Source organism: Mastigoproctus giganteus, chromosome 2 (genome assembly GCF_048544385.1).
Source record: "Mastigoproctus giganteus isolate SK-2022 chromosome 2, ASM4854438v1, whole genome shotgun sequence".
NCBI lineage: Eukaryota > Metazoa > Arthropoda > Arachnida > Uropygi > Thelyphonidae > Mastigoproctus > Mastigoproctus giganteus.
This window is the reverse complement of record NC_143576.1, coordinates 85,861,538-85,888,355: the sequence shown is the minus strand read 5'-3', so window position 1 is coordinate 85,888,355 and position 26,818 is coordinate 85,861,538. Positions and strand designations below refer to the sequence as shown.

The 26,818-nt window shown below is 37.2% G+C and overlaps 1 protein-coding gene across 1 annotated transcript in view; it reads right to left on the bottom strand.

Moving 5' to 3' along the window:
• The window catches only part of LOC150089386 (uncharacterized), a 323,259-nt gene that overhangs the window by 96,203 nt on the left and 200,238 nt on the right, over nucleotides 1–26,818 (bottom strand). The window contains exon 8 of the mRNA XM_090368558.1: nucleotides 10,477–10,579. Coding sequence (XP_090224684.1) covers nucleotides 10,477–10,579 — 103 coding nt within the window. The remainder of the gene's footprint in view (nucleotides 1–10,476; nucleotides 10,580–26,818) is intronic.

The following is a 26,818-nucleotide window of genomic DNA, read 5'->3' as shown; positions in this document are numbered from 1 at the left end:
CCATGCTGTGTCTAAACTATTACTGCTGCCTTGTCTAGATGATCCTGTATCACATCTTTAACCGGTGACTTCATTATTTTCCCTGGAACAGAAGTTAAACTAACAGGTCTATAATTATTTGTGTCACCCTTTGAACCCCCTTTGTGAATTGGGAATACGTTTGCACATCTCCAGTTCATTGGGACCTCCCCTGACTCTAAGGATGCTCTCATAATTATGGCTCAGGGTTTTCTCACTTCCCTTGCTGCCTCCTTCATTATAATTGGATAGATTCCATTCACCCCAAGTGCCTTTGTTTTTTGTTTAACTTCAACAATTTCTCCTCCACTTTGCTCTCAGTTATTACAAAAATCACTTAATTCTCTGTAAGAGTTTGATAAACTTCTGGCATTCCCCTTTTTGAATAACTCCTCACGTCTGAATGTAGATGCAAAATACTCATTCAGTTTATCAGTTACTCGAGCAGGATCATCAATAGTCGAACCATCTATGTTAAGTGGACCAATCTGATTCATCCCCTTCCTTCTGGAGTTTACATACGTAAAGAACTCTGCGTCCTTTGCTAAAGATTTCTCATTTAGTTGGTAGATGACTTTCATCAACCAGGCGCCTCCGTAGCCAGGTGGGAAGGAATTTTCAAGAAGCGAGCAATTTTAACAACTTTACAGTAACTTCATCTTCCCCCCGGAACTTTCTGATTCTTCATTTTTAATGCATGTTCTACCTCATCAGAAAGGATATCGGGTATGTCGTATCTGTAACTAATTTGCGATCCATCTTCCCCACTACTGGAATCATTCCCTCGCTCCTTGTATAATTCTCTATACTAGTCTTCTGCTATTTGAATTATGCCTTCTCTGCTATTCATAAGTACACCATTGCTATTCTTCAGTTTCAGTATCATTTGTCTTTCTGTATTACCGTTCATGACTGCTGATTTAAATCTTTTGTTTTCCCTTAATGCTTTTTCTACTTTTCTTGTGTTAAATCTTCTTATGTTCTCTCTGAGCCTCTTTCTAATGGCTTTGCATAACTAAGCATACTCAATTTTCTCCTTGTCAGTGTTTATCTTGCTCTTCATTTGTCACCTTCGGTTCATCATAACAAGTGTTTCTTGACAAATTTTTTCTTCTTTGGATTTCTTTTTCCCTATAGGTTTCTTGGGCTTTATCACTTTCAAAAAGTTGTAATATTCCTTGTCGATATCTTGGTCCTGAGCAATTTGCAGAAGCTCAAACTTGTTCTTAAGTTCCAGTACATACTGCTTTTTCTTCTCTTCTGTTATCTCAAAGACCTTTGTATTATTTACTAGAGTCAGTTCATGGCTCGATGTTTGTGCATAAATCATTATAACCTTTAGCTTGTACCTCTTAGAAATCTTGAGTATTAGTCTTGACAACCTTGAGACTTATATCAGACAATAAAATGCATAAGATGCATATAAATCAAACAATACAGAAACCTGGGATATATATATATATATCAACTAGTGTGTAATCAAGTTATAAAGGAGGTTAGGCAGTTATGGGAAATCTTTGACAAAGGATGCAAAGAAAAGCAGCAAGGACTTCGCTATTTATGTGTGCACTTGAATTTTTTTTTTTTTTTAGAAGGTAGGTTTCAATCATATTGGTCAACTTGATGTTGATGGTTAAAATGTTCATGGTCCTGCTTAGGTAGCTAACAAACTGAATGAGTATTTTCCATCTACATTCATACATGAGGAGTTATTCAGGGAAGGGAATGTCAGACGTTTATCGAACTCAGGTAGGGAGCTAAACGATTTTGTAATAACTGAGCAAGTCTCCTTCAGAGTGGAGGAGAAATCGTGGTAGATAAACATAAGAAGGCAAATGGGGTGGATGGGATCTATCCAGTTATATTAAAGGAGGCAGCAAACGAGGTAAGCACACCCTTATCCATAATTATAAGAACATCCTTGGATTCAGCGGAGGTTGCCATGGACTGGAAATGTGCGAATATATCCCCAATTCACAAAGGGGAGGGATCAAAGCGTGACATGAGTAATTACAGACCTATTAGTTTAACATGTGTTCCAGATTAAATAATGGAGTCACTTGGTTAAAGAAGTAATTTAGGATAATCTAGAGTGCAGTCATACTTCAGTCACAGCATGGGTTTGTTAAGGAGAAATCTTGTGTAACCATTTGAATGGACGATATGATGCAGTCACAAAGGAACAGTCCATGATTTGTCGTCTTTTGCACAATTCGAAAAACAAGTGTCTATAGCTGATTTACCATGAAGCAGAAGACCACAAGGGAGCTGCTCTAATGACAGCGTGGAGCGAGTATGGGAGATTGTTGAAGGAGACCTGCAATAAGCTGCCAAAAAACAAAAATCTCAGTTGTGATTACCAAGAACTGAGGTGCATTGTGAGAAGCTGTTTACACCTATTCTCATACAAGCTAAAATTGGTGCATGAACTGAAGTCAACAGATTGGTTCAGCACTTACAATATGCAGTTGCTTTTGAAGAATGGACTAGAGCAAATGATGAATTCATTCACAAACTGATAATGAGCAATAAGGCTCATTTTCATTTAAATGGATTCATCAATTAGTAAAATTGAAGATTCTAGAGTAAGCGTAATCCAAGAATAATTCACAAGCGAAAAATATACCCACTTTGCTGTACAGTTTGTTATGGAATTATGTCCAAAAGGGCACTAGTCCTTATTTCTTCTAGGACAATGATAGTGCTGCTGCTGACAATGTAAATGGCGAACGTTACTGGACTGTGGTTAGAAATTTTTTTTCATTCAGAGCTTGTAGGCAATCCAACAATGTGATCGTTCAAACAAGGTGGTGCAATAGGACACGCTGCTCAAGGACTATAGACCTTTTATGTTGATTTTTGGCAAATGCATAATTTCAAAAAATTCTGCATTTAATGGGCTTTCACATTCACCTGATTTATCAGCCCCCAGTTTCTTCCTTTGGGGCTATCGCAAGGAACATGTTTATATGAACAAACCAGCAACGATAGAGGCGTTAAAGAACATTCGAGACAAAACTGGCGGTTTAGAACCTGATGTTTTAAAAAACTCTAAATGCACTCAAAAGAGCACGTCTTTGTGAATCTGAAAATGGGGTTACTTAAGTGATGTAATTTTTAATTAGTATTAATAATTATTCCATTAAAAAAATTAATGATTTTATTTTATATCTAGTGTTTCCACTCAATTTTGAAAAATTTCTAGGCATTACAAATCCCTTTGCAACTTTTGGCTCACGCTATAGAAATATCAGATACTGGGATGGGAAGTGGCAACTGAAGTTTAACATTGACAAATGCAAAGTACTGCATATGAGTAGCACCAATCCAAGATTAGCATAGCAATTATGTTCTACTGCACTCAGCTTAGTGGAAAATGAAAATGGCCTGGGGATAATTGTGTAATCAGATATGAAGTTCTCTGAGTAATGCATACAGGCTGCCAAAATAGCTCATGGCATGTTATCAATAATGTACAGGGTCTTTGCTAATATGGATAAGGAGGTTATTATCCCATTTTATAAGGCAATGGTTAGGCCAAATCTTGAGTACTGCATTCAGGTCTGGAGGGCTTATTTTAGGAAGGATATAGGTCTACTGGAATCGATGCAGAAAAGGGCAATGAGTTTGTTTAAAGGAACGAAAGGGTAGTGTTACTCAGAAAAGCTTCAGTTCTGCAAATAGCAGATCTGGAGAGACTAGGCGCCTGCTAAGTGATCTGTTTGAAATGTTTATAGCTTTGAATGGATTAAGCAAGCTCAGTGCTGACTGTATTCTTCCTCTTGCTCAGACTACACATAGGAGGGGCATAAATTCAAATTTACGAAAGATGTTTTCAGGATAGATGTGCAGTAGTTCGCTTTTAGTTAGCAGGTGGTTGATCACTGTTGTTCCATCTGATGTTATGGAAGTGGATATATTGAATAAATTGAAGGAAGAACTAGACAAACTACTGGAGGGCATAGACAGGTGAAATTGGAAGGATTTTATTTATTTTTTTATTATTTTTTTGGCTGATACTGTATAAGCTTGTTTTCTTGCATCATTTGCCACTGCTAATACTAATTATGTCAGTGTCATCATCAATTTGTTTGATTTGTTTGTCATCATCGATTGTTCTGCTCTATGCAAATCTATAAGCCATTTTAAACAGTGTTTTCCCATTATGTTACATTCAGTACCAACCCAAGTCAGTTGACATTCTAATAGAGGTACAATAACACATAAGATGTAGATTCTTTATACTATGTCTTATTTCTGTCTTAGCATTAGTAAAGGCATATGATGCAAGAAAGCAAGCTTATGCAGCATCAACCAGGAAAAAAAAAAAAAAAAAAAAACTTCCACTTCACCCCTCCGTTCGTTCGAAATACCTGTCCAGCTGAGCCTTAAATTTATTTAGGCTATCAACTTCCACAACAAGGGATGGAAGTCTGTTCCACCAACCAACTACCCACTGGCTAAAGGCAAATTTCCACACATCTATCCTACATCTGTCTTTCCTCAATTTGAATTTATGCCCTCTCAGGTCATTATTCTGAGCAAGAGGCAGAATCCCATCAGCATTGAGCATGCTCAAACCATTCAAGGCTTTATACACCTCTATCAGATCATCTCGCTAGTGCCTAGTCTCCAGACACTGTAATTTGCAAAACTTAAGCCTTTCTTCATAAGAGCAACCCTTTGTAGTAGTAGTAGTAGTAGCATGTGATGCAAGAAAGCAAGTGTATGAGCTTATGCAGCAGAAGCAAAAAAAAATCACACCATTCCCTCCAAATGCCTGTCCAGTTCCTCCTTAAATTTATTCAACCTATCAACTTCCACAACAACAGATGGAAGTTTGTTCCGGCAATTAACCACCCGCTGGCTAAAGGCAATTTCCGCACATCTATTCTACATTTGTCTTTTTTTAATTTGAATTTATACCCCCTTAGGTTCATAATCTGAACAAGTCGAAGGATCACATCAGAATTCAGCATGCTCAACCCATTCAAGGCTTTATACACCTCAATCAGATCACCGCGCGGGTGCCTAGTCTCCAGCCACTGCAATTTGCAAAACTTTAGCCTCTCTTGGTAAGAGGATCCCTTCTTTCCCCTCACCAATCTTGTTGCCCTTCTCTGTACCACTCAAGCAAATTGATACCTTCCTAAAATGAGGCCTCCAGACCTGTACGCAGTACTCAAGGCGTGGCCTGACCATTGCCTTATACACAGGGACGATCACCTCCTTTTCCCTGCTAGCAAAATTCCTATATATCATTGACAAAACCCCATGACGTGCCGTAGCAGCCTGTCTGCATTGCTCAGAAAACTTCATATCTGACTGCACAATTACTCCCAGGTCCTTTTCATTTTCTACTGCCTTAAGTGTAGTACCAAACAGTTGGTACTTTTCTCTCAGGTTACTTCTACCCATATGCAGTACTTGGCATTTATCAAGGTTAAACTTCAGTTGCCACTTCTTAGCCCATCTGCCCAAATTATCTAAATCTTGTTGCAGTAGCACATTGCTATTACTGTCATTAACAACCCTGCCAACCTTTGTATCATCTGCAAACTTCAACACTAAGCCTGATAAATACACAAAACAACAGTGGACCCAACACCGAACCCAGTGGGACTCCACTAATAACATTAGTCCATGAAGAGCAGCACCCACTGATTACCTCCCTCTGTTTTCTCCCACTCAACCATCCTTTTATCCATTGTAGCAACTTACCCTTATTACCATTCTGGTCCAATCTGTACAAGAGTCTTCCATGTGCAACAGTGTCAGAAGCTTTCCTGAAATCCAAATATATGATATCAAAATAATTTTTTGCATCCAGCTCCTTTGTAACCACATCATAATAACCAATCAAATTGGTCAGACAAGACTTTCCCTTAACAAACCCATGCTGTGTCTGAATTAATGCTGCAGTCTTGTCTAGATGATCCTACAATGCATCTTTAACCAGTGACTCCATTATTTTACCCGGAACAGAAGTTAAACTAACTGGTCTGTAATTACTCGTGTCACCCTTGGATCCCCCTTTGTGAATTGGGGATACATTTGCACATCTCCAATCCATGGGAACCACCCCTGAGTCCAAGAATGCTGTCATAATTATGGCTAAGGGTTTGCTTAGTTGCTATGCCGCCTCCTTTAAATAACTGGATAGATCCCATCCACCCCAGGTGCTTTTCTTATCTTTAACTTCAACAATTTCTCCTCCACTTTGCTCTCAGTTATTATAAAATCATTAAGTACCCTGCTACAATTTGATAACCTTCTGCCATTTTCAAACCTTATTAATTCCTCACATGTGAATGTAGATGCAAAATACTCATTCAGTTTGCTTGCTATCTGAGCAGGATCATCAACAGTCGAACCATCGATGTCAAGTGGACCAATCAGATTCATCCCCTTCCTTTTAGAGTTTATACAAGTAAAGAAATCCTTGCTGTTTTTCTTAGCATCTTTTGCAAAAGATTTCTCATAATCTGCCTCCGCCTGCCTAACATCCTTTGTGACCTGATCACAGACTAGCTTATATCTGCCATAGGCTTCTGAGTCGCTTGATAATTTATATGCATCCCATGCATTTTTCTTCTCTGTTATGAGTCTCATTAATTTATTTGATAACCATTTAGGCCTAAACCTTGAACAATATTTCTTAATAGGTATGAAACTTTTAATAGCATCCACGATTAATTCTTTGAAAGCTTCCCACTTAGAATTTACTGTTGTTAACATCGTCAGTTGATCCCACTGTACAGAATTTAAAAACTGTCTGAGACCACTGTACTCACCTTAACGGAAGCAAAAACCCTTTTCTCTACCCCTGATGGTAATTAAATCTTTAAGTAAATCCCACATCAGTACACTGTGATCACTGCCACCTAGTGGTTGCTTTATCTGCAAATTCTTAATACACAAAGATCACTGCTGATAACCAGATCAAGAGTATTACTCTCTCTGGTTGCCTCTCTAACATGCTGCTGCAGAAAACAATCATTCAATAAATCCACAAAGGTCTGACTAGAGTGTGAGTGACCAACCACAAGTTCCAGTCAATATCTGGGAAATTAAAACCTCCCATTATAAGACATTCTGATTTACTAGCCCACTCTATTTCTCTGAACAATTTTTCATTGTACTCATTCGAGTCATTAGGCCTATAACACACTCCTACTCTTATTTTTGATTTCGCAGTGCTTATGTCACACCAAACTGACTCAACAATGCACTGTTCATCTATATCAACTGGGTGCACTTCTTTCAATTTTATGTTTTTCTTAACTAACAGCATAACACCTCCTCCCTTCCTATCCTGTCTATCCTTTCTGTACACACTGTACTCCCAAATTCCAGTTCTGCATTCCTTATATCTGGGTGACACCACGTCTCTGCTATCCCAACAATATCCATCTTTGATATGTTGACCAACACTTCAAATTCCCTTCACTAACCCTGTTGCCCTTCTCTGTACTCATTCCAGCAGTTCTACGTCCTTCTTGAAATGAGGCCTCCAGACATGTATACAGTACTGAAAGTGTGGCCTGACCATTGCCTTATACAAGGGAATAATCACCACCTTATCCCTGCTAGAAAAATTCCTATATATCATTGACAAGACACCATGAGCTACTCTTGCAGTCCATCTGCACTGCTCAGAGAACTTCATATTTGCCTACACAAATATCCCCAGGTCCTTTTCATTCTCTACCACTGTCAGTGTAGTACCACAGAGTTGATACGTTGCTCTGGGGTTGCCGTTTCTCATATGTAGTACTTTACATTTGTCAATGTTAAACTTCATTTGCCACCTGTCAGCCCATCTGCTCACCCTTTCCAGATCCTGTTGAAGCAGCATAGCGTCAGTAGTGTCCTTAACAACCCTGCCAACTTTTGTATCATCTGCAAACTTGGACATTAAGCTTGATATACCATCATCAATATTATTTATAAATACAGAAAAAAAATAATGGACCCAACACTGAACCCTGATGGACTCCACTAATAACATTAGTCCACGATGAGCATTGTCCATTGATACCACTCTCTGTCTTCTCCTCCACAACCACCCCTTTATCCATAGCAGCAATTTGCCTCCAATGCCACACTGCTCCAATTTGTGCAGCAGTCTTCCATGTGCAACAGTATCAAAAGCCTTTCTAAGATCCAAGTATATAATATCAAAGTTATTTCCTGCATCCAGTTCTTTTGTGACTGCATCATAGTATCCAATCAAATCGGTCAGGCAAGACTTCCCCTTAACAAAACCATGCTGTGTCCGAGCTATAACTGAAGTTTGTCTAGATGATCCTGCAGTGCTTTTTTAACCAGTACCTCCATTAATTTTCCTGGAACAGAAGTTAAACTCACAGGTCTATAATTACTTGTGTCAGCCTTTGATCCTCCTTTGTGAACTGAGGTCACATTTGCACATCTCCAGTCTATGTGTACCTCCCCTGAGTCCAAGGTAGCTCTCATAATTATGGCTAAGGGTTTGCTTATTTCCTTGCTGCCTCCTTTAATATAACTGGATAGATCCCATCCACCCCAGGTACCTTTCTTATGTTTATCTTCAACAATTTCTCCTCCACTTTACTCTCAATTATTAAAATAAAATAAAATAAATAAATTTTCTGTTTATACTCCGGGACGACCAAACGGTCAGAGGAGTTCACAAGATAGACAGAATACAAGAAACAGCACCGTATTCAGTAGTCACGGGCTTGAACCCCGGTCACTCAAGGCATGAGTACTTATGCACCCACACGCCTGACCACTAGGCTACGGCGGCCTTTCTATTACTAGATTATCTAGCTTACTGCCAGAGTTGAATACACCTCTGGCATTCCCCTCGCTGAATAACTCCTCATGTGTGAATGTCGATGCAAAATATTCATTTAGTTTGTTAGCTACCTGACCAGGATCATCAACAGTTGAACCATCGATATCAAGTGGACCAATCTGATTCATCCCCTTCCTTCTAGAGTTTAAATAAGTAAAGAACTCTTTGCTGTTTTTCTTTGCATCCCTTGCCAAAGATTTCTTGTAATCTGCCTTCGCCTGCCTAACCTCCTTTGTAACTTGGTTACAGATCAACTTGTATCTATCATAGGCTTCTGTGTCATGTGTCAATTTATATGTATCCCATGCATTTTTCTTCTCTGCCATATGTCTGATTAGTTCATCTGACATTCATTTATGCCTAAACCTTGAACAATATTTCTTAGTTGGTATGTAAAGCCTAGTAGCTTCCAAGATAAGTTCTTTGAATGCTTCCCATTTTGAATTTGCTGTTGGTAACATCATCAGTTAGTCCCACTGTATAGAATTTAAATACTGTCTCAGACCATCATAGTCGCCTTTACGAAAGCAATAACCCTTCCCTTTACCCCTGATGGTAGTTACCTCTTTGCGGAAATCCCACTTCAGCACACTGTGATCACTGCCACCTAGTGGTTCCTCTATCTGCAGATTCTTAATGCATGAAGAATCACTACTGATAATCAAATCAAGAGTATTACTCCCTCTAGTTGCCTCCCTAACATGCTGATGTAGAAAACAATCATCCAATAAATCCACAAAAGCCTTGCTAGTGTGTGAGTGACCAACCCACAAATTCCAGTCAATATCTGGGAAATTAAAATCACCCATTATAAGACTCTCTGATTTACTGGCCCACTCTATTTCCCTGTACAGTTTCTTATTATACTCATCAGAGTCATTAGGGCTATAGCACACTCCTACTCTCAATTTTGATCTCCCAATGCTTATGACACACCAAACTGACTCGACAGTGCACTGTCCAGCAATGTCGACTGGCTTCACTTCCTTGGATTTTGTGTGTTTCTTAACTAATAGCATCACCCCTCCTCCCTTCCTATCCTTTCTGTAAACTGTACTCCCCAAATTCCAGTTCTGAATTTCTTATATCTGTGTGACACCACATCTCTGATATCCCAACAATATCGACCCTTGATGCTTTGAGCAATACCTCAAATTCATCAAATTTATTTACCAAACTCCTAGCATTAGTGTACACGCAAGTATACATGCACCTTTTCTTTTTCTTAGCTACCCTAACACAACCCATGTGTTTGCTTGTACCGCAATGACTCCCAGCAGTCTCTGAAATATCCTGCGTCTTGTTTTCTTGTCTTAGTCCATAAGTAACTCATTTGCTTATGCAAGTTTAAAATAAGAAAAAAATCTATGACAGTTATATGTAATGGCTGATAAGTAATAGTATTAATGATGCAGAACTCTGAATTGACATTTTCTACTGTAATAAATATATATACAAGTCAAAGCTCAAAGCCATCAGAGTGACATAAAAATGCAGACAACATTAAGCAACAAATTATAATAATAAAATAACATCTACAGTATTAGAAATTAACTGAAAATTATATCTGAAGAAAAGCTAAATGTGTAATATATGATATTCAAATAGACACTCACTTGATTCCTGTTTGAATTTGGTGGAGGCTTGCAAGTAGCTGACCACTGTATGTTTGTTGGTGTTACAGGAACTACAAGAGATGATGAGGTAGCTTCTAAAAAGCTATAAAAATAAATAAAATTTAAATACTGGTTTCTCAAGGTTTCAAACACACCTTGAAATCTTATTATATGTCATTTATTATGACTAGCTGACAAACACAAAGTAAGATAATGCTACTGAAAATATACATTTTATTGCATGAAAAAAAAGAAGAGGAATTTATTAAATTTAGTTAATTGAGCTAACATTAATTTAGGACAAAGAAATAAAACTGCCATGAATTTGTTAAAATTAATGATACTGTAATACCCTTCAGCAACTTCATTCCTTGTTACACATTCACTAGACCAAGTGGCTTTTATTGTTATGCACAAGTGTCAGTCAAATCTGATTTAACTGTTAATCAATTAGTTTTTCATGTAATTTTACTGGCTAGATGCTTATTCAATAAATTATGTTTTATTTATTGTATATAGTAGACTCTCGATTTTCCGGGATAGATGTTTAAAAAAAAAACAACCCAATTAATCGATTTCCCGGTTAATCCAAAAATACAGAAGTCCCTGACATACATAAGAGATACGTTGAGGACTTCTTACGTAAGTCGAGTTTTGCATAACTCGGAAATGTCTAATAATATATTGCTACTATATTATTATTGACAAATATGAATTCGGCGTGATACTTGTTAATGTCTGACCATTTTCATACATCCTTATTATTTTAATTTTCTGATTCAAATCCTTCCTTTTGTTGGTCGATTTCTAGTACCGCTGTCACTTATTCTGTTAGTCGGCACCATGACAACGGTCAGAATTAAATTTTCTGTAAAGAACTTCACAGGATTAAGGTGAAAACTCACTATTATCACCCTACACGAGCTCACATTTTACTAACGCACATTTCTGGAGGTTACTACCATAAAACAATAAAAACAATTTGTGCTTTCCAGTTTATTGGGCTTTTCTGTTAGTGCATCTAATTATAAACAGGTAGTAAACTCGATCTTATTGCATTTGGTGAAATGTGTTTATTAAGGTGAAATGTGTGTCCCCTTCACTGAAATCTTCGGTCATATAAATTTTAAGAATCTTCTCTTTTTTCCTATTTTTTTGCTTGTTACTCTGTATCTCACTTATGCAATTTGTGAGTGTCGTGATTGTTATTATTGATTGCTTAATATTTTTTTTTTATTTGTTTTAAATTTTAGAATCCTAAAAAAAAAAAAAAAAAAAATTGGGTGAAAAAAAATTTACGTAAGTCCGAAGTTGCGAAGTCGGTGACTTACTGTATCGAAAAAAATTCAGCAACCTATGTAAAAAGTATGGCGATAGATAAAAAAAACAGAAAAACTTACCATGCACCACTTGTGTACAATACGATGCTTCCCTTTATTTTTATGATGTCCATTTTAAACCTAATAGCTTCCCTTTAGTTTTCACAATGTCGCATATGGTTTGGTCACCAACATTATAATGGTTCTTTAAAGATTTAACAGATGCACCGTTTTCAAACTTTTGAATAATTTCAAGTTTTTATTTAACTTAAAGCATAACTCTTTTGCATTTACCCATCATTTTCGCAATTTCTAGACAAAAAAAAATATTTACTATAAAAAAAATTTCGACATCCCTGACATAAATAACGAAACAAAATTTGTATTTTTGCAGTACAACGGAACACAAGAATCAACGCAATGCACTAAAACAAACTAAACATTTCTTCTCTTTGTTTTTTTGTTGAGTGGCAGGCGTGAAGATAGTGGGGGTTGCAAGATAATAGGTACATTTATGTCCCAATGATGACTTATAATGCCACTTCTTGTCACTTATTTATAATTTCAAAACATCTGTTTATGCCTATTCTGGTTATTACTTGAATTTTATGATTTCTGGTTGATTTTTTTTTTTTTTTTTTTTTTTAATTTCGAGTCTTGAACTGTCCCGGTTAATCCAATCCCGGTAAATCAGCGTCTGCTGTACTTCTTTCTGCATGAATTACAGGGTTAATGCAATGAACCGTGACAGTGCTGCAGGTCAGCAGTTTTTTTAGCAGTGGTAAAAGGGGATATCCAACATATAAGAATCAAAGTTAAATATGTAGAGAATACAAGCCTTTAATCATCGTTTCCTAAATGTGGCATATCCCTTTGGGGGTGTTGGTCAAAGTATGGTTAGGTTTGTGTACCTACTTGTCTCTCATGATTGAGCTTTTCATTTTCTGCCATAGCATATACAACGGACAGTGAAAACATATTTATCCTCACCTACAAATATTTGAATTATGGATTTGAAAAGTGGCTGGTAATTTCATCCTTCTCTATGTCGCTGCTGTCTAGAGTTCTACACTATCTCATCTGCGGATAAGCACTTACAGACCTATTGAATAAAATGCCTCACCTTGAGCAGAAAACCAGGCTTTCACTTCAAGAATTACCTCCTCATCAGTCTAAAATCTGTGGCTCTGTAATGGTCTCTTTGTTTCAGGAAGTGGAAGAAATCTGAAGGTGAGAAGTTGGGAGAATAAGGTGGGTGCTGTTAATTTTCAAAACCACACTTAATTGCAAAATCCACTGACAGCAGTCCTGTAAGCAGGAGCATTGTTGACTAGGATGTGGACATTTTTGGATAGCTTTCCACATATCTTCAACTTGATAGCCTCTCTCTCTTAACGTTCCTAGGCTGTTTCTGTAGTACTCCCCAGCGATGTTGTTGCCTTTTGGGAGGTAATCTGTAAGGATAACATATATAGAGTCCCAGAAGGCAGACAACTGAACCGTGTTTTTTTTTTTTTTTTTGGGGGGGGGGGGTATGTGAAGATGAATGTTTCCATTGTATGTTCATCATCAACGTTTTGTCTCTATATAGAGATCCAACAATTGTGCAGAACATACTTTCCTGTGGAGTTGTTAGAGAACCCAGTGGGCTGCCACCCTAGACATGTGCAGGAACTCATACGGCATGGTACAAACAGACCCATGGATAATGTTCACTTCATTTGCTATATAATTTATAGTCTCACATTTATTGTTAAGGCTTAGCTCTTTCACTTTAGTCACAATAGCAGGGGCTGCAGCTAAGATGAGTGTTTTTTCTCTTGATCATCCTGCATACTGCTCTGCCCATACATGAACTCTTTTTTCAATTTTTAGTCTCATATGATGGGCAAGCTTTCACATAAACAGCTTTCTTCTCCTAGTGGCTTTGTTTTGCTTCTTTGCCTTGCAAATGAAGAAATGTTACAATGAATTGGATCTCAGCCTTCTCCAGCATGTCACCTCTCTCTCTCTCTCTCTCTCTCTCTCTCTGTGTGTGTGTGTATTCATGGCTTTACTTCAGTAACCAATGGATCTAGGAAAACAAATAAATATACGTTAACTTACAAAACTTAGTAGTAAATATACACACAATATTAAATCCATAACTCAAATATTTCTAGGTGAGGATAAATACTTAGGGATTGTCTTCCTGTAGAAGAAAGCTATGTCAAATTATCCATTAGCACGTGTTCTGCAAATCAAACACTGAACTCTTCAACAATGGGACAAGGAAATATCCTGCTTTAAGGCTTTAACTTTTATTCTTCTGCGCAGGTTATTTTTATGAGATTTTGGTCAAAAATTTCAATTAGCATTAGCATTAGTAGAGGCATATGATGCAAGAAAAGCAACCTCATGCAGCATCAACCTACAAAAAAAAAACACACTCCCATTTCACCCCTCCGTTCATTCCAAGTACCTGTCCAGCTCAGCCTTAAATTTTTTTAGGTTATCAACTTCCACAACAAAGGATGGAAGTTTGTTCCACCAACCAACCACCTGCTGGCTAAAGGCAAACTTCAGCACATCTATCCTACATCTGTCTTTCCTCAATTTGAATTTATTCCCTATCAAATGATTATTCTGAGCAAGAGGAACAATTCCATCAGCATTGAGCATGCTCAAACCATTCAAGTCTTTATACACCTCAATCAGATCACCTCGCAAGTGCCTAGTCTCTAGACACTTGTTACATATTTGGTTTTTAGGAGCATTAGCAACTAAGGCCATATTGCTATGAGGATATGCGGTGGTCATTCCCTGACCTTTCCACATCCTCCATATTTGGTGGTTACGGGTTCGAACCCCGGTCTAATCAAGAAGCGTGTGCTACGCACTGCCGCTCCTGCCCACCTGGCTATGGAGGCGCCCTCTAGACACTGTAATTTGCAAAACGTAAGCCTTTCTTCATAAGAGCAACCCTTAGTTCCATTCACTAATCTTATTGCCCTTCTCTGTACTCGTTCCAACAGCAATACATCCTTCTTAAAATGAGGCCTCCAGACCTGTATACAGTACTCCAGGTGTACCTTGACCATTACCTTATATAACGGGATAATCACCTCCTTATCTCTGCTAGAAAAATTCCTGTATATCATTGACAAGATACTATGAGCTACACTTGCAGGCCGTCTGCACTGCTCAGAAAACTTCATCTTTGCCTGCACAATTACCCCCAGGTCCTTTTCGTTCTTTACCACTGTCAGTGTAGTACCAGAGAATTGATAAGTCACTCTGGGGTTGCTGTTTGCCATATGTAGTACTTTACATTTATCAAGGTTAAACTTCATTTGCCACCTCTTACCCCATCTGCTTAACTTTTCTAGATCCTGTTGCAGCAGTGTACTGTCATTAGTGTCCTTAATAACCCTGCTAACATTCGTATTGTCTGCAAACTTGGACATTAAGCTTGATATACCATCATCAATATCATTTATAAATACAGAAAACAACAATGGACTGAATACTGAACCCTGAGGGACTCCAATAATAACATTAGTCCACGATGAGCAGTGTCCATTGATTACCACTCCGTCTTTTCCCACTCAACCATCCCTTTATCCATAGCAGAAATTTGCCGCCAATGCCACACTGCTCCAATTTGTGCAGCAGTCATCCATGTGCAGCAGTATCAAAAGCCTTTCTAAGATCCAAATATATGATATCAAAGTTAATCCCTGCATCCAGTTCCTTTGTGACAACACAATAGTATGCAATCAAATTGGTCAGGCAAGACTTTCCCTTAACAAAACCATGCTGTGTTCAAGCTATAACTGAAGTCTTGTCTAGATGATATTGCAGTACTTTTTTAACCAGTGCCTCCATTAATTTTCCTGGAAAACAGAAGTTAAACTCACAGGTCTATGATTATATGTGTCAGCCTTTGATCCTCCTTTATGAATTGGGGTCACATTTGCACATCTCCAGTCTATGGGTATCTCCCCTGAGTCCAAAGAAGCTCTTATAATTATGGCTAAGGGTTTGATTACTTCCTTTGCTGCCTCCTTTAATATAACTGGATAGATCCCATCCACCCCGGGTGCTTTTTTTATGTTTATCTTTAACAATTTATCCTCCACGTTCCTCTCAGTTATTACAAAATCATCCAGCTCACTGCCAGAGTTTAACTCACCTCTGGCATTCCCCTCCATGAATAACTCCTCATGGATGAATGTAGATGCAAAATACTCATTTAGTTTGTTAGCCACCTGAGCAGGATCATCAACAGTTGAACCATCAATATCCAGTGGACCAATCTGATTCATCTCTTTCTTCCTTCTAGAGTTTACATAGGTAAAGAACTCTTTGTTGATTTTCTTTGCATCCTTTGCCAAGGATTTCTCACAATCTGCCTTTGCCTGCCTAATCTCCTTTGTGACTTGGTTACAGACCAGATTATATCTATCATAGGCTACTGTTACCCATTAATTTATATGTATCTCATGCATTTTTCTTCTCTGCTACATGTCTCATTAGTTCATCGGACATCCATTGAAACTTGAACAATATTTCTTAGTTGGTATGTAAAGCCTAGTAGCTTCTAAGATAATTCTTTGAATGCTTCCCATTTTGAATTTGCTGTTGGTAACATCATATAGTTAGTCCCACCGTATAGAATTTAAATACTGTCTCAGACCACCGTAGTCACCTTTACGAAAGCAAAAACCCTTCCCTTTACCCCTGATGGTAGTTACCTCTTTGAGTTTTGGTTTTGCAGGTGGATGATGATTGGAAGAGACCAAAATTTTAGTTTTGGTTTTGCAGGTGGATGATGATTGGAAGAGACCAAAATTTTAGTTTTGGTTTTGCAGGTGGATGATGATTGGAAGAGACCAAAATTTTAGTTTTGGTCTCTTCCAATCATCATCTACTTGCAATGCTGAAAGCAAGGCATCATATAATACCCATGGCTGAAAGAATTTAAAGGGAAAAGGAAAAAAAAAAAATAATAATAAAAAAAAATAAAAGATGGCTAGTGCAGCAAAAAGCTAAGAGCAACGCCAAACAAGTGGAAATGTTTTGTTTTGTTTGTTAGATTCAGGAGTCATATATCTCTGAAACTGTGTGTGAATGCATGTGTGCATACAGAGTTTCATAAACTTTATATTTCTGGCTATATCATATATGAAATTAATTAAAATTAATAAAACTGTTATTAGGACAACAGAAATGGGTATGCATGAGCTATTCATAATGTTTGGATATCTAACTGTTCAAAGCTCCTGATGAGTAGTGGAAAGATGGCCATGTGGATGAACGAATTACTGTTAATCCTAGTTATTATTAACTTTGACTGATATTTAAGTTTAGTATAGCTATGCCATTAATGATAAAGATAAAGACAAGTATGTTGCTCCTAACAGTCACTAAAATTGTTTGTCAGCACCATTAAGCTAAAACGCCTGAAATGTAACTGCAATGTATCTATATTCTCTCCTAAAAACAGAGCCATATTTAATTATATAGGATCCAATACAAAGGAATTAAATTAAATCGTGCATATAAGGTATAATTGTTAACTGCAGCAATAGCATTAACACCACAAATTAATAGTTCATCCTTAAATAACAAACAAATTATTCAGTTGTATTAAAAATATAATGCAGTGTGCATTAGCATTAGCAGAGGCACATGATGCAAGAAAGCAAGCTTATACAGCATAAGCCAAAAAAAAAAAAAAAAACACTTCCCATTTCACTGATCCATTCATTCCAAATGTTTGTCTAGTTCTGCCTTGAATTTATTTAAGCTATCAACTTCCACAACAAGACATGGAAGTTTGTTCCAGCAATCGACTACCTGCTCACTAAAGGCAAACTTCCGCACATCTATTCTACCACTGTCTTTCCTCGGTTTCAATCTATGCCCACTCAGGTTTGTAATCTGAGCAAGAGGAAGAATCCCATCAGCATTGAGCCTGCTCAATCCATTCAAGGCCTTATACACATGAATCAGATTGACTCGCAGGTGCCTAGTCTTCAGAAGCTGCAATTAGCAGAACTTAAGCCTTTCTTCATAAGAGCACCCCTTTGTTTCCTTCACCAGTCTTGTTGCCCTTCTCTGTACTCATTCTAGCAACTCTACATCCTTCCTAAAATGAGACTTCCAGACCTGTACGTAGTACTCAAGGTGTGGCCTGACCACTGCCTTATACAAGGAGATAATCATCTCCTTGTCCATGCTCGCAAATTTCTGTATATCATTGACAGGACCCCATGACCTCTGGCAGCCTGTCTGCACTACACAGAAAACTTCATATCTGACTGCACAATTACCACCAGGTCTCTCATTTTTCACTACCCTGAGTGTAACACCACATAGTTGGTACATTTCTCTGGGGTTACTGCTACCCATATGCAGTACTTTGCATTTGTCAATGTTAAACTTCAGTTGCCACTTCTCAGCCCATCTACCCAACTTTTCCAGATCCTGTTGCAGCAGCATACTGTCGTTACTCTTATTAACAACCCTGCCAACCTTTGCAAACTTTGATCATCTGCAAACTTTGACATTAAGCTTGATATACCTTCATCAATATCATTGATAAATATACTAAACAACAATATACAATTCCTCAACACCGAACCCTGAGGGACGCCACTAATAACATTAGTTCACGTACAGCAGTGCCCATTGCTTCCCGCTCTCTGCTTTCATCCACTCAACCATCGTTTTATCCATTGTAGCAACTTGTTATTAATGTCATACTGCTCCAATTTGTAGTCTTCCATGTGAAACAGTATCAAAAGCTTTGGTGAAATCCTCAAAATTATTTTTTGCATCTAGTTCCTTTGTAACCACATCATAGTATCCAATCAAATTAGTCATACAAGACCTATGCCATGTCTGAATTATTACTGCTGTCTCATCTAGATGATCCTGTAATGTTTCTTTAACCAGTGACTCCATTATTTTCCCTGGAAGAGAAGTCAAACTAACAGGTCTGCAATTACTCATGTCACCATTTGATCCCCTTTGGGAACTCCCCCCGAGTCCAATGATGCTCTCGTAATTATGGCTAAGGATTTGCTTACTTACTTCCTTTGCCACCTCCTTTAGTATAACTGGATAAATCCCATCTACCCCAAGTGCCTTTCTTATGTTTAACTTCAACAATTTCTCCTCCACTTTGCTCTCAGTTATTACAAAATCACTTAGTTCCCTATTAGACTTTGATAAACATCTGGCCTTCTCCTCCTTCAACAACTCCTTGTGTGAATGTTGATGCAAAATACTCATTTAATTTGGCAGCTATCTGAGAACGATCATGTACAGTCAAACCATTGATATCAAGTGGACCAATCTGAGTCATACCCTTCTTTTTAGAGTTTATATAAGTAAAGAAGAGTTCTTTACTTATGTAAACTCTAGAAGGAAAGGGATGAATCAGATTGGACCACTTAACGCAGATAGGTTGACTATTGATGATCATGTTCAGGTAGCTGATAAACTGAATGAGTATTTTGCATCTACATTCCAACGTGAGGAGTTATTCAATGAGGGGAGTGCCAGAATTTTAACAAACTAACAGGGAGGTAAGTGATTTTGTAATAACTGAGAGCAAAGTGGAGGAGAAATTGTTGAAGTTAAACATAAAAAAGGTCCCTGGGGTTAATGGGATCAATCCAGTTATATTAAAGGAGGCAGCAAAGGAAGTAAGCAAACCCTTAGCCATAATTATGAGAGCTTCCTTGGACTCAGGGGAGGTCCCCATGGACTGTACGTGTGCATATGTATCACTAATTCACAAAGGGGGTTCAAAAGGTGACACAGGTAACTGTAGACCTGTTAGTTTAACTTGTGTTCTGGGGAGAAAAATGGAATCAATGGTTAAAGAAGCATTGCAGGATCATCGAGACAAAACAGCAATAATAGTTAGGACACAGCATGGGTTTGTTAAAGGGAGGTCTTGTCTGACCAAATTGATTGGATACTATGATGTGGTCACAAAGGAACTGAATGCCAAAAATAATTTTGATATCATATACTTGGATTTCAGGAAAGCTTTTGATACTGTTGCACATGGAAGAAGACTCCTGTACAAATTGGAGAGGTATAACATTAAGGATAAGTTGCTACAATGGATAAAGGAATGGTTGAGTGGGAGACGACAGAGAGTGGTAATCAATAGACACTGCTCTTCATGGACAAATGTTATTAGTGGAGTTCCCCAGGGTTCTGTGTTGGGATCCATTGTTGTTTTGTATATTTATCAATGATACTGATGAAGGTATATCAGGTTTAATGTCCAAGTTTGCAGAAGATACAAAGGTTGCCAGGGTTGTTAACGACAGTAAAGACAGTATGCTACTCCAACTGGATCTAGATAAGTTGGCAAATGGGCTGAGAAATGGCAACTGAAGTTTAACATTGACAAATGCAAAGTACTGCAAATGGGTAGTAACAGCCAAAGAGAAACATAACCAACTGTGTGGTACTACACTCAGGGAAGTGGAAAGTGAAAATAACCTGGGGGTAATTGTACAGTCAAATATGAAGTTCGCTGAGCAGTGTAGGGAGTCTTGTCAATGAGCAGGGGGTCTTGTCAATGATATACAGGAATTTTGCTAGCAGGGACAGGGAGGTGATTATCCTGTTATACAAGGCAATGGTCAGGCCACAACTAGAGTACTTTGTACAGTGCTTGGAGGCCTTATTTTAGGAAGGATGTAAAGTTGCTAGAATGAGTACAAAGAAGGGTAACAATATTGGTGAGAGGAACAAAGGGGTGCTCTTACTAAGAAAGGCTGAAGTTCTGCAAATTGCAGTGCCTGGAGAATAGGCACCTGCGAGGTGATCTGATTGAGGTGTATAAGGCCTTGAATGGGTTGAGCAAGCTGAATGCTGATGGGATTCTTTCTCTTGCTCAGATTAAGAACTCGAGGGGCACAGATTCAAATTGAGGAAAGACAGTTGTAGAATAGATGTGCAAAAATTGGCCTTTATCCAGCGGTTAGTTGATTGGTGGAACAGACTTCAATCTTTTGTTGTGGAAGTTGATAGCGTAAATAAATTTAAGGCTGAGCTGGACAGGCATTTGGAACGAATGGAGGGGTGAAATGGGAGGGTTTTTTTTTTTTTTTTTTGACTGATGCTGCATAAGCTTGCTTTCTTGCATCGTATGCCTCTACTAATGCTAATGCTAAGAAGCCTTTGCTGTTTTTCTTTGCATCCTTTGTCAAAGATTTTTCTTAATTTGCCTTCGCTTGCCTAACCTCCTTTGTGATTACAGACTAGAGTGTATCTACCATAGGTTATGTGTGGCCTTACAATTTATGTGCATCCCATGCATTTTTTTTCTCTGCCATGAGTCTTGTTAGTTCACCCGATATCCATTTGGATCTTAACCTAGAGCAGTATTTCTTAGTTGGAACAAAAAGCCTAGTAGCTTCCAAATTACTTCCTTGAATGCTTCCCATTTAGAATTTGCTGTTGGTAACATCATCAGTTGGTCCCACTGTATAGAACCTAAAAAATCTCAGAGACCACTGTAGTCGCTTTTAAGAAATCAAAAACCCTTCCCTTCACCCCTGATGGTAGTTACATCTTTAAGTAAATTGCACCATCACTACACTGTGATCACTGCCACCTAGTGGTTCCTTCATCTGTAAATTCTTAATGCAGAATAATCACTGCTGATAATCAGATCATGAGTGTTACTCCCTCTTGTTGCCTCTCTAATCTGCTGTAGAAAATGATCATCCAATAAATCCACAAAAGCCTTGCTAAGGTGCGAGTGATCAAACCACAAGTTCCAGTCTATTTCTGGGAAGTTAAAATCCCCTATTATAAGACACTCTGATTTAGTGGCCCACTCTTATTTCTCTGTATAATTGTTCATTGTACTCATCAGAATCATTAGGCCTATAACAAACTCCTACCCTCATTTTTGATTTCCCAGTGCCACACCAAATTGACTCAACATTGCACCATCCATCTATGTTAGGGGTTGCATAAAACCGAGAAATTTCAAAACAGAGTTAAAAAAAAAAAAAAGTAAAGTGCAGCCATTATCAACCCACTGCAGGATGGAAGCCTCCTCAACAATTCATGTTGAGGGAAATGGACCATAATCTGCCACGCTGGTCCAGTGCGGGTTGGCAGATCGACCGTATTCAGCAGTCAGGGGCTTGAACCCCGGTCTACTCAAAGAGCGTGTGCTACTGCACTCCCGCTCCTGCCCACTCGGCTACGAAAACCGAGTTGAACTGAAGTTTACTCTTAAAACCGGTTTTAAAACTGATTTTCTCAGACTTAGGGAAAATAATTAAAAGCTTATAACACAGGTATTTATTTTATCTTGGGTAGATCGTACAAATCGTAATCAAATCTTTTAAACAAAATCTATCACTTCTCATAGTAAAAAAAATAAAAAAATTAAAATGCTCCAAAAAAGTAACCAGCTTGAGATTATACAAAATTACAAATTGTATTCAAATCCTTTGAATAAAAACTATCTTCTCGTATAGTAAACAAAAAAATAATAAGCCATATAATAATAATAATAAATAAATAAAAATAATGTGAAAAAAAAACAGCTTGGGGAAATTACTTTTTTCTCAGTTTTTTCTGAAAATGATCCTTTAAAAAACGCAGTATATGAAGCATTTTTCCTGATAGACTTGACCTTATTTTTGTGTTAAAGAGACAAGTGATCGAAAACACTCTCTCAGATTAGACACTTGTTGGTTTAATGGTCAGCAGTGTTCTATAAACTTTCTCCAGCTTTTCACTTCTACTGCTAGTTGCCTCCAAAATTTTAAATTCTTTTCTGATTTCCAATTCACTCGGATATTTTGAAGGCTCTTCAGTTAATCTCTTTATTACACTATCATACTCTCGCATGAGTGTACCTCTAACATCGGAACTAGACGAGTCTTTGTTTTCTTCTAAAAGAACAGTTTGTTTATTTTCAGTTTCTTCATTCAACGCTAAGACGCCTTCGGAATGTTTTGCAAGTAATCTCTGATAAATCTCTTCAGCATGCTTTTTCAAAACTTGTTTACTCGGAAAATCAAAAGTTCTTGAACCTGAATCTTCTTTCCTAAACTTTTTGGGGTTGTGTAGATAGCTCAGCAAAGCCACAGTTTGCCAATTTCGTCTTGCATTGTAACGCTGCAAAAGGCTTTGGTGAAACTTTAAAGCAAATGGGTTTTCTGCTGTATCAAGCCTTCAGAATAATTTCAACTGGTCCCAGCAAAGTTTCACATAGCAATTCAAGTGTTTTCCAGTCATCGTCAGACACAGCTTCAGTTGACAGTACTGCACATAGAGCATTTGGAATGCAATTTTTCAATTTCAAAAATCTCTCAATCATATAGAATGTGCTATCCCATATAGTCTTTCAATCTAATATAAGTTTATATTCTTTCCCATTAAATTTTGCTTTAACAAAATTTTGTAATATGTCATTTTTGGTAGGTGATTTTCGAAAAAGCTTGCAAATTTTTCTGACTTTGTTAATAGTTTGTGCAATATTGGCCATTGGATTGAAGAAATAAATGAGCTCATCGGTAAAGTCGGTTTGATAAAGCATGCCTTGCTGTCTTTCTTCAACTTCTTCATCATCACTACTTTCTTCATTATTTTCATTTTCTTCATTGTCTTTGGGAGACTCAGAGAATGTGGCACCATAATTGATTGCTTTTTCATAAAGTACATCTATAACTGACAGATGTATACAGTGGGCTATACATTGTTCATGATTAGGCATAATTTGCTTGCCAAACTTAATCATCATTGCTGCTCCATCAGTGGTGCAGGCAACAATATCCTCATCCAAGTTCAAACCAAATTCCTTCAAGTGTCCATTCACAGTTTGCTCAATTCTTCTGCTATCAAGTGAATTTTATCTCAATTCACTTGATAGCAGATTTCATTAACCTCAATAAGACCTAACGACCAATGATTGTCTTTTGAATGCACATTTATATTCATATACCTTTTATTTTGTATAGACGTATATTCGTCTAGAGTCAGTGAATACCGTGCACCCAAAACCAATGAATTTTTGAAATTCTGAATGAGTTCTTCTTTCTTAGTTTTATAATAATTCAGAACCATATTTTTAATTTCATTCACTGAGGCTGGTGGTAACTTATCGTATTTATTTCTCTGAAGGTGACGGCTTGATTGTATAAACTCACTCTTGGCAATTGAATTAAAAGAAAATCCATCTAAAGCAGCTAATTTTGAGATCTCTTCTTCCATAGATTTTTTAACGATAAAGTTTTCTAATGTTCTTACCATTTTTACGGGAAGTCCACTGTTATCTTGTTTAATGTCAATCTGATGCATTTTCTTTAAATGCAACATCAAAGATGATGTAGATCCTGCAGACGACTTCATTATTTTCTGACATTTCGAACATTGTGCTTCATCTTTGTTTTTTCGAGCAAAATAATTCCATACATTTGATTTCATCTTAGACATATTAAGAGTAATATATATTAATTAGTAGGAATTTATATCACCGACAATTTTAAATAAAAATATTGAAGATAACAAAGGCACAATACTATGAGTCACTCCCGCAAGCACTGAATGAAGAGTCTAAACGAGGCAAGTTTCAAAATTTTCACGAAAGAAATTTTTAATTTATTTACTTGCAATTTTTTTTTCCCCAATTAAATCTATTGTATTTTCAAAATTACATAAAAGCTAAATTTGGTGAAGCTTCTTTTTGGAGAACATTTGATTGCAAATTTAATAGGAATAAAGAAGCAAAAAACTTTCTACGACTGAAATTTGATGCAATATTCAGCAAATCTGTTTCTAGTGGGTAACCATCAATAAGGCGCATTCCATAACTTGCCTGGTGAACAAGATAGATGGAATGGAGAAATGTTGAGCATTTTCTTTTACGCTATCGCTCTGACTCACTCAGTCGTAAATGAGTACACCTGCATTGTGCCATGATACAGGTGGGAAGATAAAAGGTGCCCCTCCTAGATTTGGGCCACTTGCCCATGAGATTCGTACCTAAACATAAAATAAAATAAAATAAAATAAAAAACATGTTTAAAACATAAAGCAGTTGAGCGATCCAGACAAACGAACAAACAAAAGAAAATGTGCATAACAAAAAACTATATTCGAGGGCTAACTAAGAAAATATTCGAATCCGGTTTTAGAAACTCGGTTTCAGTTTTAACAACTTAATATGAAAACCGATTTAACCGGTTTTATAAAACCGGTTTGCAAGCCCTAATCTATGTCAACTGGATCATGGTTTATCTGTTTTGTGTCTTTGCACTTAAGGCCTTAAAATAATGCTTAAACATCAAGTAGTTTTATGTACCGTATTGTTATTTTGTGAGATATTTTTTGTTACAGAACACTTCCTTAATCCTGCCTAATGTTTAAAATAATCTAGAAATAGAGTATATTCTATTTCTTGAATATTGGAATATTCTAGAAGAATATCCAAGAATTATAGAATATTCTAGAATTACAGATCATTCTAGACTATTCATGATATAATAGCGTAGCTTAATTTAATTTATACTAGACTATTCTTAAATTCCAAAAAAACTGCTGAACATTCTAGAACTCTGCAATATTCTAGAATCATACAAAAAAAGTATAAATAGCTGATATTTGAACCATGCTGTTATTAATATATTTTTTCTTCATGATGAACAGTTTGTTTATTTTGTTCCTCTATTTTTTATTGTTTGACTGTAATAAAGTTAGTTAAGTTTTCATTGCTTGCAGAAACGTCCACTTATTAGTCAGCACAAAAGCCATGGAATCAGAAGATTTTGCTGGACATAAGCTGGACTCATGCACCATCAGTCATATGAATAATTCTAAATATCACATGCTATCCTATACATGCAAAACTGCGTTAAAATTATTTAAAGAATTTGAATTTGAAGAAAAACAGCTGATAGGTCAACGTTGTGAATTAAAACTGGGTGAAGAAGACACAATTTGTCTACATCACGAAGCTTTGCTTTTGACAAAATTTGAATTTTTTCAGTGTTCATGTTGTAATCCTTTCCAGAAGAAAAATCATAGGGTGAAAAAAAAGTTTACAACCAATTGATTTGTCAATGGCAGACTACCTGAAAGATCTAACAAAGGTAGACATAAAACCAGGCCAGAAGCTGTGTCCATCATGCTGAAAAGCAGCAACAGGAACAACAACTTCATCTGGATCAGACCATGATGACAAAATATATGTGACTGAAAGCTTGAACACAAGTTTGATGGCTATTAGTATTTCTCCTCTGAAATTTCAGCTAATGGCTAAGAGAGACTCACAAGGCTATGCCAAAAGGAAGGCAAGTCAAGTACAAGATGTAATTGCCAGTAAAATTGCATCTATTGGTGGGCTTGAATCCAAATGACATCATGGAGCCAAGTGCAAGTCATCAGTGTGGAAACTGCTTAGATTACAATGAGCTGCTGAGAGAAAAGTTGATTGTATCAAGTCATTCAGAAATACTTCAAATTTTAACACTAGCTCCTGTTAGTTGGTCCATAAAGAAAACAAGGGAAGAGTTTAGTGTCTCAGAAAGAATGGTAAAGAAAGTTAGAAAACTTAAAGCAGAAGGAATCATAGCCATACCTGGAAAAAAGGCCATACCTATCATCATTCTTCTCTTTTTTGGTGATTCCTTTCTACTTCTGATTCTCTCTCTCTCTCTCAGGGTAATTCGGGGAATTTTTTTTTTTTTTTTTTTTTTTTGGCTGGTGCAGCATAAGCCTCAGGCTTCCTTGCATCATATGGCTAATAATACAGTAATAATAAAAAAGCAAGGAGCAGCTCGCTCATTTCACTGACCTGCTAGATTCCTGAACAACAAATTATTGCCAATGTTTCAGCTCCAAAAACAACAACAACAATGGGACGCCAATATAGCTTGCCTGAAGTAGTAATATCAATAACAATGAAAAATTCCAGTCCATTACGAAGCAGTGATTCAATATCACTCACTTGCTTATTTCAAATTGTATTGTGTTTTAAATAAATC